Source organism: Parasteatoda tepidariorum, chromosome 8, assembly GCF_982258835.1.
Source record: "Parasteatoda tepidariorum strain Cologne lab strain chromosome 8, Ptep-v5.0, whole genome shotgun sequence".
Taxonomy (NCBI): Eukaryota; Metazoa; Arthropoda; class Arachnida; order Araneae; family Theridiidae; genus Parasteatoda; species Parasteatoda tepidariorum.
The window spans coordinates 43389374-43413618 of NC_141762.1; the positions used below are offsets into that span (position 1 = coordinate 43389374).

At 27.5% G+C, this 24245-nt stretch overlaps 1 protein-coding gene across 1 annotated transcript in view; it reads right to left on the reverse strand.

Moving 5' to 3' along the window:
* Positions 1 to 24245, reverse strand: part of LOC107449150 (hemicentin-1) — a 252775-nt gene that overhangs the window by 12376 nt on the left and 216154 nt on the right. Inside the window, exons 11-13 of the mRNA XM_087150194.1 lie at positions 7141 to 7278; positions 5349 to 5382; positions 3299 to 3402 (exon numbers count right to left, since the gene is read on the reverse strand). Coding sequence (XP_087006320.1) covers positions 3299 to 3402; positions 5349 to 5382; positions 7141 to 7278 — 276 coding nt within the window. The remainder of the gene's footprint in view (positions 1 to 3298; positions 3403 to 5348; positions 5383 to 7140; positions 7279 to 24245) is intronic.

Here is a 24245-nt window from a genome sequence, read left to right on the forward strand (position 1 = left end):
CATGCGCGGAGGCATTTTTACTCTTAATCCCTCATCTTCCAGAAAGGTGGAGCCAAGTGCCAACTCCTGGGGTACGAGCTATAATTATTTAAATATTAAATATAGTGTTCAGAATATATATTTTGCTTTACATATTTTGCATCACCTAAGTATTTTGTGCATCAAATTTTTCTACAATTAATTATTTTGTTTGAAATTAAGATTTCAATGCTTGATATTATTTTAAAAAGTAATTTTGACTGATATTTATATATTTTTTTAATTCGATTAAGATTACATTTTTGATTCGTACCTTCAGAATGTAAAAAAAAGAAAGAAAAATCTATTGCTCCAATGCAAGCTTTAATATAATAAATGTCTCTGAAGTGTATGTTTGCACAGGGTTGTGTACTCAGGAAATAAGGGAAAGAGGGTGACTCAAGAAAAATATTTGGACGTATTAAAGTCATACACTCCAAGAGTCCACCAACACCCCGCTTGACAAATGCTCAAAGACGGACGTAGCAATTTCGAGTGGTGTACGATACCCAAGAGGGTTTTAGAGAAAATAACAGGCCTCCCTTTCTCACTGGGGAATAGTATCTCATAGATGAATCATTTAGTTTCCGAAGAAAGATATAGGATAACACCCATATATTTCATTTATTCGGTGAGAATAGAAATAATCTTATTTATTAGAAATAAAAATTGACATTGACAGAGAGTTTATCAGAATAAAATTTATCAGGAAATTCATGAAATTTTTTGTTTTTAATGGCCTAATATTCTGAAACAAGCAGGAATATATATTAAAATGTTAAAAAAAGAGAATATTTCCCTTGAATAATTTATGCACTGTAATGGCTGTGGTGTAATATCTTTCAAATTTCAATGTTGATCAAACGTAAAAGTTGCGTAAAGAAACAGTTTTTTTCAAATTAACACCAAATCTTGCGTTTATCGACAATTTAAAGTGCGTTGGTGTATGAAAACTTGAAACGACGAAAATACAAGAGGTTTACTCCCTGTTCACTTGCATTAACGTCATACGTTAAATATTTTTTCTTCGGAAAACTCCAATCTTGGCACGTTTTCTCATAATTTATTTTTTTTTGAAAAAAATTGTGTCTAATATTGTTTACGATCGATAAACAGTTGACGAATGATTGCGACTGTCTTTAATTTTTAATTTCATCTGCGGAAACTAAAGTTCACCGATAAAAATATGTATGTACGTTTCTTTATTATTTATATTTTAATTTTTAAGTGTCTGTGATCTATATTAAAGAAATTTATAATGTATAGTCTCCATCCACTCCTGCTCTGTTAATCCCAGTCTCTAATTCGTCTTATTTTTCTCTCTGCTGCGTGTATGGTTTATTTACCAACTCATTTTATTTGAAGAACCGGCGCATGTATGCAACCTAAATTTCTGATTTTTATTTTAGATTGTCTCATAAAAATAAGTTTACTGATTCTTGTGTGTATCATATCTTGCTGTTGTTATAAGACTTAGTGTTACTAAATAACAAACTTTGAGGTTGGTTGTAGCTACTTGACACCATTAAGGGTACTGTAATTTGGCTCACCTTATCAATATATTATGGTTTCAGAAAATGTCTGCGATAATGTGGTTCAACCCGTTTTACAATTTCCAACAGTTAAGTACCAAAAATTACTTAAAATGAAATGATAAATAAGTATAATAATTTTTTTTCTTCATTTCCTTAAGATTTCGATGACGCAAATTGAATATGTATTAGGTTCGCACGCTTTGACTAAACAATTATTAAGTAATACCATTAAAATTACATTAAATAATTAAACAATAATCGAAAGCATTTTCTATCAAAAGGAAGTAGTAAAATATTTTTTTGATCATCTCTGTAAGCTTTTCTTAAATACTCTAGTTGTAATGTATCAAGTAATTTATTAAAATAAAATTTTGAAACTCAAAGTTTCTTTCAAAGAGTTAAATATAAACTTTGCTAAATAATTTTATTAATGAAATATTTAAAATCTAAAAGCATTATTTGGTTATTATATGTAATTTTATCTTGTGGTATAAATGGTGCTACGTTTTAATTTGTTCGAAAATACTATCTTAGTTGTTGATGTGAAGTGAATAATCAGCACGACATATTGCATAGCTCAAAAGTTTCTATTGAGTTAATCGGCCTTAAGTTATCGCTTAATGTTATATTTTGCTCTAGATTTTTTATCACGGCTTAAAGGTGCATTTTATCACTTTTTAAAGAATAAAAGCACCGAAAGGAAGAAAAATGTGCAAAAATTGCTGAATTTTAGATAGGCATCAATATTTTAAAGTTCCTACAATTGGAAAAAAAAAATTATGATCCGAGTATTTTTCATTCATTTTAACCAGATTTTAGAGTACAAACGAGAATTTAAATAAACATTTATGTTCTTTACTAAAACTATTTCCTCGAACCTATTTATAAATTATACAAGATTTGGAAATAATCTAAAGATATATTTAATATAGATTATGAATGTAATATTTTAGTACACTTTATCATAACACAAAACGTTACATTTACGAGCCAGATAGGTTTCCTAACTTTTAAATGCGTTTCCAGGCAGTCTTGAAAAAATAACAAAAAAATAAAAAAACGTCGTTACTTTATAAGAGGTTGAATAGAAATATATTATTTCGTTTAGTTTGATCCTATAATAAATAACAAAAATATTATATAAGGAAACTTTATAACAAATGTGTCTCAAGCAATTTAGTCCGTGAAATATCTCGCAGGTTGAGGTTTGAATCCTTATGATTGTGAGTGCAAAAGAAGAAAAAATAATTGTGGCATAAAATATGTACTTCGTTACATGGAGCAAATTATGTGAGAATATGATGAGATGAGTTTAATAACTTCATTTCATCAGAAATGTGTGTTAAAAAATCAAAACAATTAAAAACATTATTTAACAATTACTTGAGAGTATTTAACTTAAAGGAAAAATTTTGCCAAGATTTAATATTCATTCATGTTTTTAATTATTCAAAATTGTAATATCACTTTAGTTTTTTAAGTCAGTATGTCGTGACTCATGTGCTTTCCACCTTAACGATAGGAAGGATTTTACGTTTATTTCCTTTTACATATAATTATAATGATTATTAATACTTAAATAATTATTTATATTTTAGTTCATTTTGAATATGACAATGATAAGAATAATGAAATGTTACATATCATTGGCTAAAATAAAGGACAAATTCCTGCCACCCTTACGGCAACATTAGTCGATTGGTAGATTGCGAGTCAATAGACTTAAAATAAGCATTTTAGCTTACCTGGGAATTTTTTTCTTAAAAGTGGACTATCGTCTTGCCTGTGACCTGACAGCAACGGCGAAGCTCCAATAGGTGTGGAATCAGCTGCTCTATCTCCATGATGACTAAAATAAAGAATATGCAATGGATTACGTTATATAAAATATTGAATTTTTATGTATATCACAAGCAAAAGAAAAGAACCATATATATATATATATATATATATATATATATATATATATATATATATATATATATATATATATATATATATATATATATATATATATATATATATATAAATAAAAGAGCGAAGCAGAATGGTATAAAACTCAATTTTTATGAAAAAGACAATATCGTTAAATTGCATGCAAGATAATCCCGGAGAGTCTGTATTCCACTTGTAGTCCTTGCCCAAAGTTTTCAAAAATTGCAAATGCGTTCTTTAAATAAAATGTGTTTGTTACTTGTTACTCACCTCTGTAATATTTTACTGGTTACCTAAATAATTAGTATTAATAGCTATATAGATATGGAGATATATGTAAGCTTTTAGCACTAGTTATTTGCAATACAAATAAATCTAATTTATTGTCAGTAACAAATTAACAAGGATGAAAAAATATTGGGTTAAAAATTTTCTAGTTTTTTTTAAATATAATTATTTTAATAATTAAGGAAAACTTTTTAATGGTTTCGTAATAAAATAGTAAGAAATTAAACTTTGTGTGTAACTCATCAAGATGATATTGCCTCAGTTGATTTTAGAGTATGTTCATTTTATTTAAAGTTTATCTAATAATTATGTTTAAAATTTCTTACAAAATTTTTATGAAAAGCAGATGAATAGTTGAAGTATAAATACGACGTATGAAGATAAATATCACATAAAAATACGACGAATAATCGACGCATAAAAATTTAATAATAATAACATGAAAATAAATGCCATAATTGAAAGTAAAAACATTTTGAGAAGAAAAAAAAGTCTGAGAACCGGTTATTTTTTACTGTATTTTGATCCAGAATTTTTACAGTGTAGTTAGCCACCAAAAACTTTTACAATTAAAGTAGTGTCTTGACTTAATTCTTTCTTAAAGAAAAATTACATTCAACTTCTTTGTATGTCTGTTTCTTATAATATTGCATTTCATTTCCTTAACAGTTTAATATTAAATGAAAATGGGTATATTTAGAATTGCCTATTTTTTTAATCCACGTAAAATAATTATTTTGCATTAAAAAAAGCTGCATTCCAAATGTATCAAATAAAAATTAAAATTTCGACATTATTTCGAAATTATATAGCCTTTGTTTTTCTTTTTTAAAAAAAGGAATTATCTATTTAATGCTTACAGGGTAGGAATTATTGAACCGATTCAAGTCCATTACCCATTTACCGAAACACGGTAATTGCATAATCAATTTAGAGTTCGGATTGCAAGGAATGGAGTTCCAATGCAGAATAACAGAATATCGTTTAGAACTTATTTCGACTAGAATCTATTCTTCTTTTTAATAATTTGTTTCTCTTATGCTATTAAGTAACTGAATTGAATTTAGAAAGGGAAACTATAAACAATCTGGTACTTAATGGATCTTGTATTAGCAAATAAATTACATTATTTCTTATCCCTCTTGCTTAATGATTAGTTTACAACTCTAATTCGTTATAAACTTTTAAAATGAACATTATAATGGATATATTTTTAACTCGCTTTTTTAAGAGAACATTAAAATATCTATTAAAATAATTGTTTCAAAACGTTTTAATAGCAAATTTATGAATAAAGTCAGCCTTGTAGTTTTAGAAAATGGAGAGCGAATGCTTGAATAAACAGCATTACAATTATTAATTTAAATTTTTAACACACGCTTACAATTGAAAGATTAAAACAAAAATTTTAAGAATTTCAAAGTTATAAGTCATTGTGATTATCATTAAGGCAATCGTTAGCATCACAAAAGCATTTTTTTTATTTTAAAGCATTTTTATATGTTCCTTGTAAGTCTTTTATGTGTATTTTAATGAATTTAAAGCTAAATTAAGCAGATAAAGTTTACTTACTGGTGTCTTTCTTGTAATGCTTCTTTACTATTAGCTAAAAAGAAATCAATATTAGTAAAAATTGTAAATATTTAAAAAATAAAATTGCAGTACATGAAAAAAATTTATCTATCTCAATACTATACTTTTTTTTAAGTAGAATTTCAATTTGAAATTATATATCAATTATTATACTGTTAAAACTGACATCTAAAAATTATAATTCTATTAAAATTTTTATTGCTTTTAAAGTTTTTTCTATATTTTCTTAAATTTTTTGGGATATTAAATAGTAATTTATGAATGCAAAACATTTAGAAGTAAGAATTATCAAATGCGAACTGCAAATATAAGTGAAATCTTATATAAATATATTATTCCTGTTATTTTTTCTTAACTCTAACTGATTAACTATTCTCAAGTGAACTTTCCAGAAGTTATTTACTCACTTTGCTCTATAACAAGGGTAATTTTTAAATAAATTTTATTTATTTATATATTTTATCTAAGATTACGTGTCGTAATCCACATTTCTTATTCTTTATTCTTATTTTTTATAAATGTATAATATATTTGCACTGAATAACTGTTAACAAATAATCAATTGATCAAGTAAACATGCTATCAAATGAAATTTTGTTATAAATTGTAAAATTACATAGCGTATAATAAGGGAAAGAGAGCATGATGAATACTTATTTTAATTACATTTTAATTATTGAAAACGTAGCTTCATTTGAAGATTAAATGGTGTGAACACCGTGTTGCTAAGGACAACCTCAATATTGCAGCAACTGATTGATTTATCTATTGCAGGTAATTTTCTAATATATTCACAAGAATTGGTTATTTCTGTATAATGCTAAGATAAGCAGATGTTATAATTTTACTTCATACACGTTCTTCGAAATAATTCTAATTGGAAGAAAAAAAAATCTGTATAATAATGACTGATTAATTGATCAATTTCAATAATGAAACCGAACCATAATAATAATAATTTTAATAATAAAACCAAAATAAACTGTATTAAACCATTCATTTAGTAATTTTTCCATTCATACTCGAACAGTTAAACGGAAATTCTGGTTTTCGAAATGAAAGTTTTTTTTTCCATTTTATAAAACATGCAAAACTGAAAAAAAAAAATTACCGAATAAATTGATTTTATGTTGCGTTACCAAATTTTACTGCATCTATCAAGCTTTGTTGTACATTGTAAAACCTACTTTACTTTTAATTTTACCAAAATCTTTACCAAAGCACTTCGGTTAATATTACTTAACATTTTGGTGTTCCCATAGAGCCAGAAACACGTTAAATTTTGTCATTTTGTTTTAATTTCGACTTTAATCATATTTTTTCACAATGTAGGTAGATTTTTCCATTTAAGTTTCTAGAATGACTACATGAAAGCACAATACATAAATTCTTGTTTAGAATAAGAAAATCGAGAATTTGTTTGTTGACAGGAACCGCTTATTTGAGCAATCCAAAAAATGCTTCTCATTATATTTCATCTGAAATTTTTCATAGCTCGTACATGAAAACGAATTCATTCAAAATAAAATTTGCGAATCAATATATTTTGTTTTAAAAATACAATTGTCGCATGTAATATTTTCTTTCATATATTTAATAATTAATAAATGAATCGCTTGCAATTATGAAGACAAAGATTTTCTGTTTTAAAATAATAACCTTATTAAACACACCATCTTAAAATACTAACTGTAACTTCTTTTTTCATAAAAAAGGCAAATTTTTAATAAAAGATTTTAAAACGATAAGAAAAATAATGGAATATTTTTACCTTTCATTCTTCGCCGTAACACAATTGCTACTGCTGTTGTAAGAAAAATAATGAGTAGAATACCGATTCCTCCAGATATCCCTGCTACTATTAATAAGTTTTCCTCTTGAAGTAATAACTGAACCCATCCGGAGGGAGCTAAAGGAAAAAAACATTCATAAATGTAATTGCAATTTTTCTGAACAGGGTTATTATTTGTTTGTTTATTGGAATGCAGCGAAAATGGAAAATGTATTCAGGTAGATAATGTGTGAACAAATATAAAGCTACTTATTTACTCGTTGTTTACAAATAACTGAAGTTCTTTTTAAAATACATAAAGTTTATACCATAGACTGTAACTTATACTGGTGTAAGAAATTAAGACAATTTTCAGACTTGGTCTATTATCTCCAGAACTATTGGAGACGTTTTAATGAAATTTGATATGTACGTACATCGATACAATACAAAACAAATAATCACTAAGCAATTGTAATACACAAGAATGATGCTGCATAACACTCGTTGGAGTCGAAAGGTATGAAACGGCGGTTGCAGAATAAACAAAATAAATAAGTGTTTATAGGGGGTATCGTTCCCCTTTACAGGCTTTTCAACGTGATTTCATACTTGAAAGAAGGCAGTTTATCATTTACTGTGGCAATTGGCCTGAATTGACCTGTGGTAATTTCATACCTTCAGACTCCAATGATTGTTGCGCACAATCATGAGGTATGCATTACAATTGTTGAATGGTTATTTGTTTTGTATTGTATCAATGTATGTACAGTCAGCAAAAAAAAAAGATATCCCCCTGAATAACTTTCGTTCTAATGATCCGATTTTCACGAACGAAGTGTCAATCTTAATGGTTCCTGGGGGTGACCTCAAATATGCTAATTAATTAGTGCTAACTATTAATTAAGTTACGAAATCAGACACAAAAACGCACTTTCTCTGAATAAACATGTATTTTTTTTTACATATTTGGAATCTAGACACTTGAATTAGGGGGGGTAGACAAAATTTTAAAACAATTGGGTCGTAAATTGGGTTGCAATAAACGTTTATATATTTGGCGATAGTCCAGAAAACCGCCAAAAAAGTCGCCTGCGCAAATAAATATTTTAAGATAACCCATTGACTGATTCAAAAGAGAAACGCTTAATTTTACTAGGTTGCTAGGCAACCAATTTCTGACTGTAAAAAATTGAAATAATGTTTTGTGATTGCTCTGAGAGGTTTAATTAATAGTTAATAGAAAACATCTCGAAGTTTCTAGGCAATAGACAATTTTTAAGTTTATTTATGTCCAAAAAGAAAAAGAAAAAAATTTTAATCTCCTTTGAAAAGAAAATTTGAATCGATTTATAAGTTTTTAGAATTTAGATACATGAACTTTTTATCTGATATTATTTAGATCATGCTATTTTTGCTATGTTTATTCGAGGATTTCATACTAAAATCAAATTAACATAACTTATAATAGCTATATACAAAATTTTAGGGATAGAGATTTTTACAGCTTTAATCGAGTCTTCTAGGCATGAAAGTTTGAAGAAAAAAAAAGTGCTTGAAAAATAAAATGTAGATTGTATAGTAATTCTAATGCACATTCACAAGGTTTTCTATAAGTTACGATATTTCTTTTTTCTATAACTCAATGAATTGCTGAATGTTTAGTGGCATTTTAAAAACATTGAAATATGTTATGTTTAAGAATAAGATATTGAAATAATATGTTGCATATTGTATGATTCATTGTTTAAAAAATTGCTTCATTTTGCTAGATATTTACGTTACATGGGTTTCTTTGGATAAAGATGATTAGCAAATAGCATCCACATGTTTCGATACATTCTGTAACTTACGTTCGCAAATTCACCATAAAATGTCGCACAGCATATTCTTCAATTACGATAAGCTACATTTACCACCAAATACTGCTACTATGATTATTTTTGTTTTCTTATATATATATATATATATATATATATATATATATATCTGATATGATACTCTCTTTTTAAACAGAGTTCGTAAGGCCCTTAAGATACTGAAATGGGGGCACGAAAACTTAAAACATTTTTTTTTCCTAATGCCCGCCTGTGTCAACATCCGTCAATTCAGGCATCTACAGGGCGACAGATATCTGTGTGGCCTAAGGATTCCTAACGAGCATCAAACATTCTCAAAATTAAGTGTTCATTCACTGGAAAATTTAGTGTTTATTCAATTTAAGAACTGTTCCTTCACTTGGTTATCTTACTACTTATTATTTAAACCACCAAAAGCTTAAAACAATATTATGTAAGTTATCTAAATTTTTTTACATAATTTGCATTTAATAACAAATATGTCGACATGCATTTAATAACAAATACGTCATTTAGCTAAAATTACAAATTTTGAAATTTTTAGGATTTTTTTTCAAAGACAAGCTAAGCTTAAGTATTCCTTCACTGGTTAGTTTACCCTATAAGATTTTGAGAAATTTGCGATGTTGTGAGAGATGCTTAAAAATGTTGACTACGTATTTTTATTAATATTCATAAAATATATATTCAAGAAATTGATGAATATTTTATTCCAAATTTATTCATTCGTATGTATATTATTGAAATTTTATCAGTTATTGAGAAAAAAAACTAAAAAATAAAAAATAATCACATTAAAGAAGCACAATCTGTTGTATAATCATATTCTATCAGAAGCATGCTTTTATAAAACTCCACATTCTCTGAATAAAATGTATTTTATTCAATAAAATGTTTTATTCAAATTTCTTTACTAAATTGCAAATAGAATTTTAGACGACTGAAAAAGAAACATCGTATTTTATAGCTTAAAAAAATAAAAATGAAAAGATAAGCAAACGATTATTAGCGAAAAAAATATGAATGAAATTTTACGCTAAGCGCGCGAAGTCAAGTTCCTCGCAAGTTTATCACATTTTAATATTAATCGCCCCATTTAATCATTTCTTCATTGTCGCAAAATTATTTTCTTAAAAATAATTAATTTTAATTTTTCTCAGCTTCTAATAAATAAAAACTGTTGAAACTTTAGATTTTTCAATTGAAAAATATGTAGATTAATATGGTATAAAAAAATTCATACCTTATAATTCAAAAATTTTTCATCCTTAATTTAATTAAATAATAAAAAATAATTAACAATTATTAAAAATTATTTTTTTCATGAAATTATCTTTGGGTAAATGAGTTTTATGACTGGGTGAAATTTTCTTCGAATTGCTTTATTAGTTTTTAAAATATGACTAAAAACGTAAAAAGTGAAATTAACATTAAGGGGTACGAACTTTGGATCGCTCTCCTGACCAAACTATGGGAACCATATTTCCCAGATTGCGGCTACCCCCTATATTTTGAAGGTTAAGAATCCAAATATGTAAGAAAAAATACATGTTTATTCAGAGAAAGTACGTTTTTGTGTCTGATTTCGTAACTTAATTAATAGTTAGCACTAATTAATTAGCATATTTGAGGTCACCCCCAGGAATCATTAAGATTAACACTTAGTTCGTGAAAATCCGATCATTAGAACGAAAGTTATTCAGGGTGATATCTTTTTTTTTTTGCGGACTGTACATAACAAATTTCATTATAATCGGTCTAGTATTTCTAGAGATAATTGAAAAAGTCTGCAAATCCTCTTAATTTCTTATACCAGAGTAATTAGATTGTTGTTCTATAAAAAAGTTTTTTATTTCCTGATCAATATAAAATATCTTTCAAATAAATTTGTAACAATTGTATTTAGTCATAAACACACTGTATTTAGTGATTTCGGAATAAAATTTTAAGAGTCAGATTTCCAGCCTTCAATTTGAAAGAGGTGGAGAAAGATTTTAGTTGTTAAGACTGATTTATATTTAGTTAATAATAATTTGCATAGACATAAAAATTTTTTTTATAAAATATATTTCTTACTTAAATTCAGCAAGACCAAAATGTATGAAAAATAAATTTAAGAATGACCTAAAGAATTATATTACAGTAAAGTAAGCTTTTTCCAAAGAGAAATTTATATTTATAATATAGTTATAAAACAGTTTTTTCCTTGCTTGGAAGAATAAATATTTTTAACAGTATTATTTTCAAAAAACACGTATGAGATATTTGTTAAGAAATTGCTTTCTTAAAAACTAGTCTACTGATTTCGTTTTGCTTAACAAAAACTATTTTCTTAAAAATGATCGAAAATTGTTTATACTTTAGAGTTGAATTAATTTTTTTAAAAAACTAATAAATAGTAGTTGCAAATTATTAAAAACTGTTTTGTGTATGGAATTAGCTTAAAAAAGGAGTTTATTACTATGTACAGAAATGAGGAAAGTGTGTGCAAAAATATTTTAATCCTAGATTTTTTTTTTAACCTTTGGCAATACGCTTGAAAAATTCATGAGATAAGGTGAAATATGCAAAAAGTAAAATTATCTTTAAGGGTTCCTAACTTTAAAACGTTTTTCAGACCAAATTATTGGGGCCGTATTGTGCAGTTTGAACAAAACAAAAAAACCCTCAAAGTATTTTGAAGGTAATGAATCCAAATCCGTTGAAATAAAAATATGATGATTCAGAGAAAGTCTGATTTTGTACTTTAAAATACTTTCTACACTATTTAATTATCATGTTTGAGTTCGCCCCTTTACATCATTCAAAGTGAATCCTAGTAAGTGAATCTCTGATCATTAAATCAAAAGTTATTCAAAGTGTTCCGTTTCTTTTGTTGCTTTTTTGCATTGTATACTAATAAAAAGGTTATTTATAAAGATACGAATTACGAAGCACACAAATATCTACTGGAGAGTATAGTTGCTTGAAATCCCTGTTTATTTTAATTAATATACTGTTTCCTTTTATTTGTATTTTAATCACTATGAATCCGTAGGGACAAATGCATTGCTTGACAGATATGATGATGAAATATATTGTCTTTCTTTGTAATGGAAATATAGGAAAAAATGGAATAAATTAAGCAACAGAGTATGCGAATCTTTTTAAATTGCAAAATTGCTTTTATGCATCTAAGATGTTAATAAAAATGTGTTTATTCCCAAATTGCTTATGAATTACAAGTGTTTGTACGTTACAAAATTAGAACTCTTTAAATGGATGCATAGATTTTTACAGTCAACACATCCTGCTAAATGTAGAAATTAAAAATAATTCTATGACGTTAAATGAGAATTGTGAAATTCAAATTATTTTTATATTAAAAATACTTCACTAATATACACAAAAAATGGAAGTAAATATTAAAGTTATCATTAACGAATTTCCATTCCATTTAAATGCGAGAACAAAATAAATTCTACTTTGTCATACTGTAGTAATTAAAGAGCAAAGTATGGCGGATATCAAACAAGTATTTCTTTTTCAAATTTCTAAAGCATTTAATCTCTAAAGCATAATCGCAGTTATATTTAAGCTGTTGAGTTGCCTTTTTTTATTGCGCAAGATTAAAATAAATATTTTAACTCATAATAATAAAAAAAAAACAATAAAATCTGCTTTTCGCGTTAGGTTTGTGATGTGATGAAATCTTGTGATTACGCAATAACCACAACGTAATTCAGAAATGATAACTTATTTTATTTCTGCTCAAATGTAAAAAAAAATTTACCAAATTTGAGCTCCATTTAGTTTGTTGAATGGTAGTAAAAGTGAGATGTATATGAAAATTTAATGAACCAAAAATTTATAAATTCCAAACCTGAGGAATAATGTTTGGAATTTACTTGGAATGAATCTTGAAAATTAGCAAGTTCTAATGCTGCCGAATGGCGATGGGTTAGTTATCAACAGTTCGAATAGGCGATTTATTTTGAATTTTAAGTAGAATTATTAGCCAAAAACAAATAGCTTAAAATATAACGGGTTAGAATTGATTGTTAGAGGTACTCCGTTAAATGAGTTAAAAAATAAAACGTGAAAAGAAATAGGCACACTGTAAGAAACTGATACTAAAATTTCACAAAAGTTTCTTCGTTTTCGACAAAACCATTTTCTGGTATATGTTCTGAACAAAAATTGCATCACACTGACGAAATAACTGTCGTCTTTTCTTTGAGGAAACAAATTTCGTCAAAGTGAAAGATATATTTCTTCAATTTTCTTTATTTAAAATAAATAAATAAAAATTTCAAGGCGTCTAAATTATCTCACCTTTTTAATAATCACTTTATTGTGGACATCATATAATTGGATGAATGTCACCCAAAGGAGAACAAATGGAGAACAACGGAGAATAAAGGATCACAACAAGGACAAATAGAACAAAGAAATGAATGACATCCATACCCAAAGCGGGATTCGAACTCGGAACATTTTGATACGACGTCAACTTATTGACCACAATATCCATACATCACACAGAGTCGCAGAAATGTAATAAAGCCAAAACAGTTATGAAGAAACGTAACAAAATTCTGAAAGTGATGAAAAAAGTGTTTCCATAACAATGCCATTGAAATTTTATAAAAAAATGCTTACAGGATCATTTCTGCATCTTTTTGCAATCTGTTATAATTTCAGGGAAAAATAAATATTAATTCCCTTCCCTCCTCGAATGACGTAGTTTACGATTAAGATTCTTAACGTTTTATATTGTAACCAGCATAAAAGTGGTGATTTTCCTTTTATACCGGAAGTTCCCTTTTTCTCCATAGTTAATTATCTATGAATTCGGTTTGTGTGCCCCGTCTTTGAGTTATTGTGCCGTTAATCTGCGAATGTTTATTAAATGTGTTGCGTGAAACTAAATTTTAAAAAAAAAGCTGATTAAAGACTATTTTTGACCGCATCAAAACACCTGATAAGATTCTAAGATATGAAATAGGCTTTATCTTAGTAAAATAACGACCAAACGCGTTTTAAATAATTTCTTAAACAATGGCGTAGTTCTTTTTTTTAAAGTTTCCCTTTTTTCCGAAATGTGGTTTATGGTATAAAAAGTTCACACAATTTGTGTTGACGTGTTACTAATTGTGTCAAAATTTTCTTTTTAAGCAGGAAGTGGTTGAGAGTTTCCTTGACGAGTAAACAATGAGCTTCGAAAATATATTTATAGGTTTTAAGAAGATGGTTCCAGACAAAACTTATGCATGTTTATAAATTTTATTAAGTGAAAATCAAATTGAATATGTTTAGGGTTTCATACGTGGAAAGTTATCATCCTCCTTAACTAATTTATGAAAACATTGTTTCTGTTTTGATTTCTGAAAGTTGAATGGCGCATAGAGTTAATTACAGAGTTGATTTTTTCCTCTTTTTATCAAAAAGAAACAAACATAATTTTTTATGTTGTTTACAAACTGAAAACTAAAAAAAATATTTAATATTAACTAATTGTATAATTTATTACTGGCGAACAAGTGTCAAAAGTAGAGAGAAGTGGATTCGAATTCAAAGGAAGGCACTGGCCCACCCTGGGCTGTCTAGCCAAATATGATGATGATGATGATAATTTATTATTATTGGCTAAAAGCATTTATGAAAAATGTTATTTGTTTTAAAATTTTTCTTGAATAATAATTTTTTATGGAAAATTATTTTGACCTTATGCATACATTTTAAGAATTTTTATTTTCCAATAAAAAATCTGGCTTCCCGAAAAATTGTTCTTGTATTACTCTAATTTCAATATTTACAAATATATTGTTAATTTTGAAAGTTATTTTGTGGTAGACATTTAAGTGTTTTATTTAATAAGTGTTGCATCTAAATTATTAATTTATTTAAGAACTATAACATTTATTTATTAAAAATATAATCCTCTTAGATTATTTGTTCTCAATTTTTGACTTTACTTACTTTGCTTTGACTTTGATAATTACGATTATATTATAGATTGGGGTAAAAAAAAACAACAGTAAAACTTTCTTTTATGGGCAAACATTTCAATAAAAAGAAAATTTGCGTTAAACAGTCAGACTGACTTTTCTATTTGTGATATCAGATATTTTTTTTTTTTATATTTTTGAAAATAAGACAATTATTGAGTTCCAACCAAAGACACAAAAAGTGAATTTAGCATTAGGCATCCAATCTTCCTTCAACTCTCCTGGCTGAATTAATGGGGCCATATTTTCCTACTGGCAGCTATCTTACCCCAGCATCTGACACTTGTTTGTTGTTACCTAATTTTTAGCTTTCTGGAATATAACCGTTACATTAGCTAGAATTTTAAACCAATTCTGTGATCAAACATTTCAACTGTTATGTAATTGATATATTTTTGCGATGTTTCAAGTTACTGAAAAAATATTTGTTTTGTTTTCGTTATGACGTGGACACTTTGACGTTGTGCAATCTACAAGGAAGTTATTTGCAATGTTCTGTTGCGTTTCTGCAACCACGGAAATATTTCAATGTTACATTTTTGTTATGTAACTGTGACATTTAATGTTGTATGGAGGATACAGGCCGATTGGCTTGTCTCGTCATTTTATTTTCCATCGCTCAGTCTTGCTCCTGCACTCACTCTTTATTCCTGCTTCACCATATTATATTATAACCGTGGTTGAACAGCGGACCCAATTTTGGGTTTACGACTGCTAACGTTTAATTCTGTAGCCATTTAATTTTGAACACAATCCTGAAGACAAGGGAACTCCCGGATAAAGTTGTGGGAGAATTTTGCCTTCGTGGTGGTCCTTCTGACGGAACTAATCCACTTTTGCTTTACCATGAAGATCTCCCATGGTTAGCCTGACGGTAATGGGACTCTAACCCATCATCCGTCTGCAAATGAGGATATTGCACGTCCGCACTGTGGTTGGTGCTAGCCGGGTGAGAAATTTGTATCGACCAACTCTCGATGGGATTCGAATCCGGTTCACCTCGTTGGAAAGCTCCCTGTTTCGTTATTGTAGTTAACAGTCTCCCAAAATGCTCTAGGATGAGGTTTTATGTTAAGAAAACATTTTCGTCTCATATTTGAGAGTTCGAGTGTAGCCACAGGTAACATGATTTCGTGACGAAATCATTCTCAAAATTAACAAAATGGAGCTCAAATATTGCTGAATAGTCAAAAGTGAATTTCCAAGAGTGGAAGGTCTTATTCAAGTTTAATGCAGAGGCGTGTTAAGAATAGAAATATTTTAAATGAAAGTGAATTAAATGAATAAATATGTCGGAATATTATTACAATACAACACTACTTATCCTCAAATCACGATTCATATCCTTTTTGATTGAATTTACATGCGACATATTGAGCAAAATCTGATACCCTTCAAAATATACGACATGATATCATTTTCTAAACAACTATTTTATCTCGTGAAAACTATGCAAATAAGATTAGAACCTTCTCCAGAAAATGCTAGAGTAGGGTCCATTATGCATAACTCAAGAATAATACGATAAAGATTAAAACTTCACATTAAGTCTGCTTAATCGTTTTCCCCCTTTTGTACAACCAGCGAAACGATAGTTTTGCGGGTGTGTCAACGAGAAAGCAGTACAGTAGCATTTCGGGAAGCAGGAAACAGCGAATTTCTCAATAACGCTATTATCCTCGAGTAATTTGGTCCGCCTCAGCTTAATGACGCCCGTGTGACCACTTAATGACCTACCCCAAGATCAACTGAGCTACACTTTGTGGGGAGTCGTTAAGACGCCTAAGGGATGGTAGAGAAAGACAGAAGTCACAATGCTTAAATCATATGCATTAAATCCATGTTCGGTAACCATTGGCGATCAAGACATCGCGTAAGCCATTCTGAAGGCACACCAGCTACTAATCCGTCGAATCCCTTACCCAGTGCCACGATTGCATAAACCATAAATCTATAAAACGCTTGTTAACAAGTATAAGTTAATGAATAAGCCGAAATTTATGCCTATGTATTCCAGGCCTCTTGCTTAACGAGCATAAAATAGATTCATAAATCATACATTCATTTCCTATCCATTCATGGTAAATGCATAGAATGGGTCATATTTTAAAGAAAAGTCTAAACTTTATATGTATAGCATTTTAATAATTTATCTGATTTCGAGCATATTTGTTGAAATATGCAATAAATATTAGTTCATAAATAAACTTTATCTCTAATACAAAAATTTAATTTGGAGAGTAGGAAAACATATTTTTCAACAAAATAATAGTAATTTTTAATGAATCAGTGAATCAGTAAATGGTTATGTAACAAAGTAAGTCATTAAAAAAGAGAATTTTCGAACAAATTGTTTAATGATTATTTTTAGAAAAGTTATGTTTCTATCAAGTGTCAAGCCATAGACTTGAAATATATGAAATCAGATGGCGAACCATCGACTTGATAGATGTGTAATCAATAGTCAGGACATAGACTTTATAAATTTGAAATGTTTATATAAATGCTTTTTTTCAAAAGTTCATAAGATCAGTTACAAATATTTTAAAAAACATGAAGCGAGTTATTTTATGCTGGAATTCGAAAAATATAAACATCGACTAGCTTTTAAAACAAATATTTTGTTTATTAAGTAAATAATCCCAAAAAAGTGATGCGATAAGATATCACTTGATTAAAAAAAATAATAAATAAATAATAAAAAAAAACTGCATTGATTTCAAAAATATGGAAATTGAAATAAAAGTGGGCATGTTTTAAGCGTTGTCTACTTTACATTTGATCTTTCACACTATCTTTGTTTCTTCATATTCACGTCTGGCAGGTTTTGAGAATGGGTTCTTATTTTTGAGCGCTGGAAGCATGTCTTCTTTTATTTCCATTTAAGTCAATGGAAATTTTTTAATCAAGGAATATTTCATTTGTTTCTTTCTTGTCTATTTTTATGAAAGAGATAGTACAAAGTCTTAGTTTTTTTCCGTTTGGAAATTTTGCTGAAAGTATTAACACTTCATAAAACTGTACATAAATTGTGTTCATTAATTTACGGTGGTAGGATATTTTATAGTTATATTATTGACAGTGTTATCTTATAATGATGTTATTAACATCTTATAAAACATTTTACTCTACCACTTTTGTAATGATTTTGGAAAAATTAATAAAATATCATTTGATAATCTGTGATAGAATTTGATATTTTTTATACCTTAGAGCATGGTATAAAATCCATTTATTCCATTAAATTTTCTTTTCAGTTTTGTAATTCTTACTCAAGGAGTGGTGATAAAAACAATAATTTTGACAACCAAAATTTTCGGTTACATCGGAAGAATTACCAAGTGAATGGCTCAAATAGCGGACATTTTGATTTTATTAACCAGATAACTAATTACGATTTTTTTACTAAGAAAATTTCATTACCATACCGTGCAGTAATTTTACCAGAATTTTTTCTCAGTTTTCACAATTTTCGAAATTTTTGATAAATATAGATGACAACATAAATACTAATACACTAAAAAAATTATCAAACAGTTTAATTTTTGCTAAATTATTATTTAACTCCCATTTTTATCTATAATCTTAATTAACGGAAACAAATCCTATTTATAATTAAAAAGAAAAAATATGTAACCAATTATTATTATTTAATATTAAATGGTATTTTTTAATGAGATTAAAAATTAAAATTTTAACTAAGGAAAAACTGAAAATTTATTAATAAACAAAGTATAAAGGTACTGAAAAATTCTTTATTTCTTAATACCTCAACAAAAGATTAAATTCTTTCTTTTATTCTACAGAAAAAAATCTTCGAAGAAAAAAAGAAGGAAGATATTTCTCTTTTGTATTTCTGATCACGAAATTTTAAATTAAAGAATGCAATTAAGATCTCAGAAATCAGAAACCACCTGCCAGTCTTGCTTAATTTAACAGCTTTCTCTGATAAAGTTCTAAAAAAAAATACAAAACAAAAATTGTATTTTTCAGTAATTAAATTAATTGGACCCCTTTTTTATCTATATCTATAGCTCTCACAACAATGCAAGAGCGAATCTGATTCCAGCTGTTAAACCTTAGCTCATTGAAATTTTTCTTCTGGATAAAAACGAAAAAGTAACGGAGATTTTGAGCATGTATTTAATTATCCCCTACCCCTCTTCATTAGTAAAACGACGAAGTCTTCCCTTTTTGTATCTCATTAACAGTATACTCGTACACTGTTAAGTTAATTGTGCATCCTTGTTAACTTTACTGTCTCGTCCGCCTACAAATAAGAAATATAATGAACGTACTCTTAAATCTAGAAGCTATTTAAAATTCTCTTAACATAAAAATTATTACAAAAAAGTATGTTTTTACCTCCCCCCTTCTACCATATGGGGATGATTTTTGAGCTAAAAGTTAAAGAGTTTACTTGCTTACGAGTCAAAAATTTAATGAGGCATTATGAAAAAAAATTTACAGGATTATACAGAAAAACAAAAATTAGCAAATTAGGCTTATCTGTAATTGAATTTGCTTTGGTTTTTTCGCTTGGCATTTATTAAATCTACTAATCCTTTCAAAACAGGAAGGTATTGTTAAACATAATTTTTTTAAAAAATATTTCTTTTCTGTGTACATTAGCATTCAAATACGTATTTACCAAGAAATGAAACTCTACCTGAAATATTAGTTAATTGAGAAAAATTGAAATTAATTAAGAAATATAAGAAATATATCGCACATCTTTAGTCAACGCTTGGAATTATGAAATAAATTAAAAATTCTATTAAATTGAAAAGCTATATAACTATATTAATATTAATATATATATATATATATTAATATTAATATAGTTCTATAGTTATAAACTCTTTCAAAATCTGATAAAAAACAATGGATACCCAACTCATGTAATAAAATTTTATATAAAATCATTGCATTAATCGTATATTTTGGTGGATATATTTACTAAACATTTTTTTAGTTAATTTTTATGATTTTCCCATGTGCAAATCCATTTCAGGTAAATCCATTGCCAAAATTATTTACTAAATAATTTCCTTGTTAATTTGTATAATTTTTCCATGTGCAAATCCATTTCGGGCAAATCCGTGGTTAGAATTATTTACTAAAAATTCCTTTACTAAATAATTTCCTTTGTAAATCTATACAGTTTTTGCATGTGCAAATCCATTTCTGGCAAATCCATGGATAAAATTGTTTGCTAAAAATTTCTTTATTAATTTATACAATTTTCCATGTGCAAATCCATTTCGGGCAAATCCGAGTCAAAATTATCTATTGAAAAAGTTTTTTCCTTGATAATTTAAACAATTTTTCTATGTGCTAATCCATATCGTGCAAATCCGCGGCTAAAATTATCTGCAAAACAGGCAATTTATGTTTCTCTTTTCTATTTTATATTTTTCTTAAATAAACATCTATCTTCAAAAACTATTTATGATCAATTTTTAAAATTATCCAGTATAATATTACCTTGCGCACATCCATTTCGGGCCCATCCTTGGTAACTAACAAATCAAAACTCAGAATAACAAATCACTTCAGCAGTGCAGTAAGAACGACACTTTAAAACCCTCTTGTTACACTCAATTTGCGCTTTTGTTTTCATATTTTGTAGTCTGGCAATCTTTCCGCGAAAACATTTTTAAATCATTCTTGATAAATATCCGTCCATGTAAGTTGAACTGATTTTGCTGCTCGCTTTATAGTCCCCCTTTTTAATGTTTTTTCTTTTTTCTTTTTATTTTATTATCTGTATTTACATGTTATTTTTACTTCTTTGTACTTTTTGTGATCTATTTTATTTGTTGTTATTTTTAAAAAAATTTTTTGAGTGCTCCTCACACTATTGTGTTAATATATTTAGCTTTGGCTTTATTGATACAATATCAGAAAGCACTCTGTTTTGCGGATATAATCGTGTGGGCTGAAGAAAAGATTATGTCTTTTTTTCCGGTTTTTTAATTAACATTTCATTAATTTTTTTTTTTTAAACTGTTTGTTATTTTTTTACTTATTATTCCCCCCCTTTCATATGTCTATTATTTTTCTTTGTTTTATTCTTCGTATATATATATATATATATATATATATATATATATATATATATGTAATACAAAAATTAAATACTTTTGTATTAATAAAAGCATTAAAACTTCATTCCTTTTCATAAAATATCTTTAGTAAAGGATAAGGGTAGAAATTCTATTTTGGGACTTCAAGGCTAAAAACATGCCAATGAATAATAATTAGATTTATACTTCAAAAGAGAAGTTATTTTAAGATCTTTCACTTCCATATAAGGAAAGATTAAACTATTTGCTTTGAGTAATAAATAAATTGATGAGGCGTAGGAATACAAAAAAAGGCAATAATGACTGACCACTTTACAACTTGTAATCATCCTATATAATGCAGGAGCAATGTTTTAGCGTGGCTTTTTGGTGTATAATATTTACCAACTAAACTCCGTCGGATCTGACTGGAACTTTGCCCCCCCCCCTCTCCAGCCGGGAGAGCGGCGATGTGACTTCGGCTTCACGATCTATTTAGTAAATAAAATCTTGTGCACAATATGTTCTCATTATTCCTGCTTTCTTGACAAATAAATCCACCAAAATATAGGGATTGTTGCCCTTATATTAGAAGTTGGCAGCACTGTTGCTTGCGGAGGAAACTTACGCATTTCTATCTCAAAAATTAAGATTAGCGGAGCCCGGCTGGGACTTCGGAAAAATCAGCGGTGAAAAAATGCATCGAAAATATTGAATATCTCATTCGCATGGACAGTTGAAAATTTATCAAGTCAAATTTTTCTGCAACTCATGATAATTAATAATTCATCGAGTATCTTCAACAAAAAGCCACGCAAAAACTTGTGCTCTGCGTTTTATAGGATGATTACAAGTTGTAAAGTGGTCAGTCATTATTGCCTTTTTTTGTATTCCTACGCCTCATCAATTTATTTATTCCTCAAAGCAAATCGTTTAATCTTTCCTTATATGGAAGTGAAAGATCTTAAAATAACTTCTCTTTTGAAGTATAAATCTAATTATTATTCATTGGCATGTTTTTAGCCTTGAAGTCCCAAAATAGAATTTCTACCCTTATCCTTTACTAAAGATATTTTATGAAAAGGAATGAAGTTTTAATGCTTTTATTAATACAAAAGTATTTAATTTTTGTATTACATATATATATACAGAGATGAATTATGAAATAAAATAAAATAGAAAATATGAAGCAAGTTACATTTCAGTACTGCCTTCTATGAAAAAAAACACTTTATTAAGAAAATAAAAAGGAAAATGTCAGTAACAAAAAACCCTTAATAGGAAGAAAAAGGAATAATAAAAAAATAATAATAAATTCAAAAAAAATTAAAATAATTAAAAAATTAAAATTAAATTGTAACAAGAAATCAAAAAAAGAATATTTTCACATCTGTAATCGTTTTAGAGTTTAAATTACAAACGCAAATTAACAATTTTATTTCTCATTCCTTCTCTCAGAGGGTGACTGTTTGTAAATCAGAGTCTGCATACATGGATAGAAAGTCGTTTATATACTTTTTTTTCATTCAACAGTTCTTTCATAATAGTAAAGTCTTCACATATTACATGCATTCATTGAGGATGGATGTTCATAAACCAGAGCCCATTTCATACGAACAAGAAAAAACTATATAAAAATAATGGTAATAAATAAAAATAAACTGCTTATTAAACAGGAGAAATAAAATTAAATAATTAAAATTATTAAATAAAGGATAGAATTTAGTTAGGAATTTTCTTAATAAATTAATTGATCCAGTATAAAAGGTCATACATCCTAATAACGTCCAGTCCCGTCCAGTGGCTTTACAGGAATAGCTCATTATAATTATTTCCTACCTTAAAAATAAATCAAAGCTAATTCTAAAATCAGAAAGAAGGTATTTAATTTCTTAAAAAAATATACACATATATAAATATAAAAAATTTAATGTTCTAAGTTGGTTAAATTATTTTTGAAAATGAAATTGAAGGAATGAATTAGGACAATGGCTGTTAATTAAATCTACTTTAAATTTATCAGTCTCTTTTAAAAAGTTTTTATAGTTGGAATCATATCTGTAAAACCAACGAATAATATTGGTAATAATATTGGAAAAAACCTTATTGAATAAGTTGGAATTAAAATCATTGCTCTTTTTAATTGGAAAGTTAAAATCATTTCTTTTAAAAGTAATTTAAAAGAAAGAATTGTTTTAATGTATTTTTTTTTTATCTTCATTAATAACAAGAGTTAAATCTAGAAAATTTGCTGAAGAATTTCAAATATTAGTTTTGTTAAGAATTAATTCACTTGAATAAATTTGTTTAGCTAAAATATCAAAATTAATTACAGGAAAAAGAAAAGAGGAATTTGTACGAAGATTAACATAAGTTTATATAAAATTATTTTCCATGGAGATACTATTAATTTGTTGAAAAATACAGTCATTAAATAGAATATAATTGTTAATGAGGTTAATATGAACTAGAAATTTCATATTCTCTTCATAAATAATAGCAATAATATTAAACAAGCTATGAATTCGATGAAGGTCACCAAGAATTTTATTAGTTGTAATGGAAGTATATAAGTTTTCGAAATCAAATGGGAATCGAACCCCATTGCTTCACAGCGACAGTTAAGTGCCTTTACCACTGAACTTAAAAGTTACCATTTTTATAAACTAAACGTTTGTTAGAAATGATAATAACATTCAAGCTACTTATTAGCAACTTTTTTTGTCTTTCGCAATCTTTCGATTAAATAATTGATTATGATAACCACAGTGACGCTTTTTTCTTAAATATTGCAAAATTAAATAATTTTATTTCAAATCTAAAACTAAGAGCTTTCGATACATTTATTTCTAACATCGAAAATATCGCTAAATTTATTATCTTTTCAAAATTTATCGCCAAAAATAACATTTATTCCCTTCAATTTAATTTACACTTTTACGCACTATTTAGTTTTGAACATGGCTTAGGACATTCCATCCTTTTACAACAGGAACATAAAGTAAGGTTAATAACGTCTAAACAACACAACTTCTTAATGTCTTATATTTTTACGATGCCCTCTAATAGCGACACCAAATATTCAAGCGCCCTCTTTGTTAAATGGTACTCAGAAAGCATCTAAGATGCTTCTGACATATTTCTCTCTTATCGGAATGATAAACTTGGCATCTTTCTGAGCATGCAGT